We start from the raw sequence: 3,193 nt of genomic DNA, 5'->3' as shown, positions 1-3,193 counted from the left end.
CTACACACCTAAATATAGGCAATGGTTCTAGAGCCTTCTACTCAAAACTTTTGAAAGCAATCTTGCATAGGCAGCTAGTGAATAGTGCACGGGAATTCTTGGACAAGTGAGAAGTGTTGCAAATATTGGGAAAAGGCTATATATTTACTTGGTGAGCAAAAGGTCCTTTTCTGGCTCGTTGAGCCCACAAGCAGCCACTTGGTATGATTGAAGCCACTACCAACAACTCGAATCGAATGGCGAAGAGGTTCACAAGAATTTGAAAAAACAACAACAATGATCTTTTATGCTTCTTCTTCAAGAATAGCACTTGCATTGATAGGATCAAAACTCTTCCTGAATACTTCATCAAAGGTTTGCTACTTTGCTCGATCCAGGGTGCATCCAATCTATTAGGTTAAACGTAGCTTCACCTATAGGAAAATACTCTATCCATTTGGTCTATGATATATGAGGCATATATGCCACCACATGACCATGAACTCTCACCCATGTGAAGAGCCAAGCCACCTAGTCATCCCAAATTGAATGCTAGTAAATGCTAGTCAAGTGACACACATCATTGCCTACATCAACATTCCCATCTCCAAGTGTTGTATAAGCACACTCAATGTACTCAATTGATCATAAAAAATCTAGTATATTTACACTTTGCAGTAAGTTTACGTCTAAGTGTTGTCTCATCTAATATGATTAGGTTATGCGAGCCTTGAACATCATGAATCTTAATCCACCATGAGCTAACCCTAATCTCCACATGTGGTATCAAAGCAAGGACATAGGTAGTCTTGTTTCTACGTAGATTAGATCCACCATTAGTATTTCATTTAGCCACAATAAACACAAGGGAAGCTTGTTGTAGCTGCTCCTCACTTGCTCCTCGTCATACTTTTGCTTGCTACCAATTCTAGCAAAAGGTATTTAGCCGTGTTCTCACCTCGTCATTGCTTTTGATAGGTGGACCATGCAACGAGAAGTCATATACGACCACCCAAGGCACTTACACAAGCATCGAATCTTTTGCACGCACAAAATGATTTCCGCACACAATTGTGAACTCCTCTCTAGAGACAACACAATGATCTTACGAGCACGAGAATTAGACATTTACACTTAAGTGGGAAGACCTTTCTCATGATGAACAGAGATCATGAGTACACTACACTCCAACACATAATCAATGATTATCGCATAAAGAGCAACGTGAAAGACCGACGCATGAAGAATGAACCATGAGCCGTATGGACAAAAAACTACCCTCTAACCTTGCATGAATGAATCCAAGTGTGATCCAAGAATGAAGAATCTTTGTAGAACCATGTCTTGATGTATCAAAACGTGAACTCATGTAATTCATTAAAAGATGCTCTTGTGAGCCATGAGCTAATGAATCCATTGAGAACTAGCCATGATGTATCAAGCATACCTAACATGAATCTAGGTTTGAGGGGGCGTTTGTTAGGGTAAATCTAGATTCACCTATAGGAACCTACTCTATCTAACTGGTCCTATGATATATGAGACATATATGCCATTACATGACCATGACCTCTCACCCATGTGAAGAGCCAAGCCACCTAGTCAGCCCACATTGAATGCCAAAGAATGCTAGTCAAGTGACACACATCATTGCCTACATCAGCATTCCCATCTCCAAGTGCTATATAAGCACACTCAATGTACTCAATTAGAAATGAAATAGACATTTTAGAGCATTTAGGGCTTGCACACGGTGACAATCTCCTTCCCGTACACTCCAGTTTTGCCAACCACGAAGGGTTCTGGCATATGCTTACGCCTTTTTGCCCAGAGGGCAGCCTCCTTCACATGCTCAAGTCCATCCATGGCCGATCAGGCATCAAGGGTATTTATTCCCGCCCCAATTTGGAGGCACAGAACTCCAAGCCATTACTCCGCGACTGCGAGGCTGCTACCGTCGTCACAAGCCTTGCCAAGGTGCTTGCCTTTTGCCATTCTCGCGGCATCGTACATAGAGATGTGAAACTGGAAAATGTCCTGCTCATGTCGAGGCAACAGACCGAATATATAACTGCAGGGGTTAGTAAAGTGAAGGCAACAGCCGCTCGTCGTCCCTCATCAGCTGCCCAAGAAAATAACAGGTTACTGGAGCATGATATTATGCTTGCCGACTTTGGTACGGCCGCGGTGCTCTCGCACGAGCAAACCAAGCTGTTTGACTATGTCGGGACACCCATGTACATGGCTCCCGAGGTTGAACATGGCCGGTTCTATGACAAGCGTGCAGACATATGGAGTTTGGGTATTTTGCTACATGTGTTGCTTACGGGGATGCTGCTGCCGCCCGATGGCAGGCAACATATCTCATTGCGCGCGCGCGACCACCAAGCATATGGCTTGCCTAGTGATGCTCACCACAGACCCGGAGCATAGGATCACATTGAGCGATGTCTTGGTGCATCCTTGGATTGTGCAGAATACGTCTGGGGCTCCCAAATTTCAGGCTGAGTCAAATGTATTGAAGAGCCAGCTGATGCAGGAAAATGTGGCCACTGCAACTCATGCTGCAAGCATAGATCAACATCCTCATCAACAAACTGCTTCAGAGCATCACATCAAGTCGAAGGTAAGCACCAGAGCTGGAATATTGAGAAGAAGCTACAGACGCGTACTTGCTGAGTGGTTGCATCGGTTGCATCATCATCATCATCATCATCATCATGAGGCCGGTGCAGCGGCAGCATATCATCCCATCAAACTGGTAGCGGCAGCTGTCTAGGCAATCACTACTGCTGCCTTAACACTCAAGGCTCCCACTCATATTCCTGTGGAGGCAGAGTACAGTGATGCATCACCAGTTAGGTATGATATGGCAATAATTCCGATTGCTAATTTTTAGCAGTATTGACTGAACAATCAAACTGTACTATGAGGAGAAATGCACGGAGAAGCGAAGCAGCTCGCAAATGGAAGTAATTCGGAACATATCACCAAATATATTGTGCAGAGAACTGCCCAAAAGATTGCAGATTCTACCAACTATGGTCTGAAGGTAGATCCTTTACAAAATGTTATCAATAGTACCTGCTGTAATTAAAGACGAGATCCTGGACTGTTGAATGCTCTGTAGAGAATTATCGAATGCTGCGACCGATCATCATGGTGACAAATTATTGAGAACAGGCATCATTCAATTAACTCGCCTGACTATGCT

General features: G+C 43.8%; 1 protein-coding gene across 1 annotated transcript; it reads left to right on the top strand.

Moving 5' to 3' along the window:
- Positions 1-1,677: 1,677 nt before the first annotated feature.
- Positions 1,678-2,936, top strand: LOC147440614 (serine/threonine-protein kinase PEPKR2-like). Its single transcript, XM_086483321.1, has one exon. It carries the CDS (start codon positions 1,678-1,680, stop codon positions 2,410-2,412), a length of 735 nt encoding a protein of 244 aa, XP_086339447.1. The 3' UTR covers positions 2,413-2,936.
- Positions 2,937-3,193: the final 257 nt, after the last annotated feature.

This window comes from Adiantum capillus-veneris, chromosome 15, assembly GCF_014529385.1.
Source record: "Adiantum capillus-veneris isolate H3 chromosome 15, ASM1452938v2, whole genome shotgun sequence".
Lineage (NCBI taxonomy): Eukaryota > Viridiplantae > Streptophyta > Polypodiopsida > Polypodiales > Pteridaceae > Adiantum > Adiantum capillus-veneris.
This window is presented reverse-complemented; position numbering and strand designations above follow the sequence as displayed.

What these genes read in the sequence shown, in the direction of transcription:
- LOC147440614 (XM_086483321.1), top strand. Translation starts at nt 1,678, where the DNA reads ATGTACTCAATTAGAAATGAAATAGACATTTTAGAGCATTTAGGGCTT.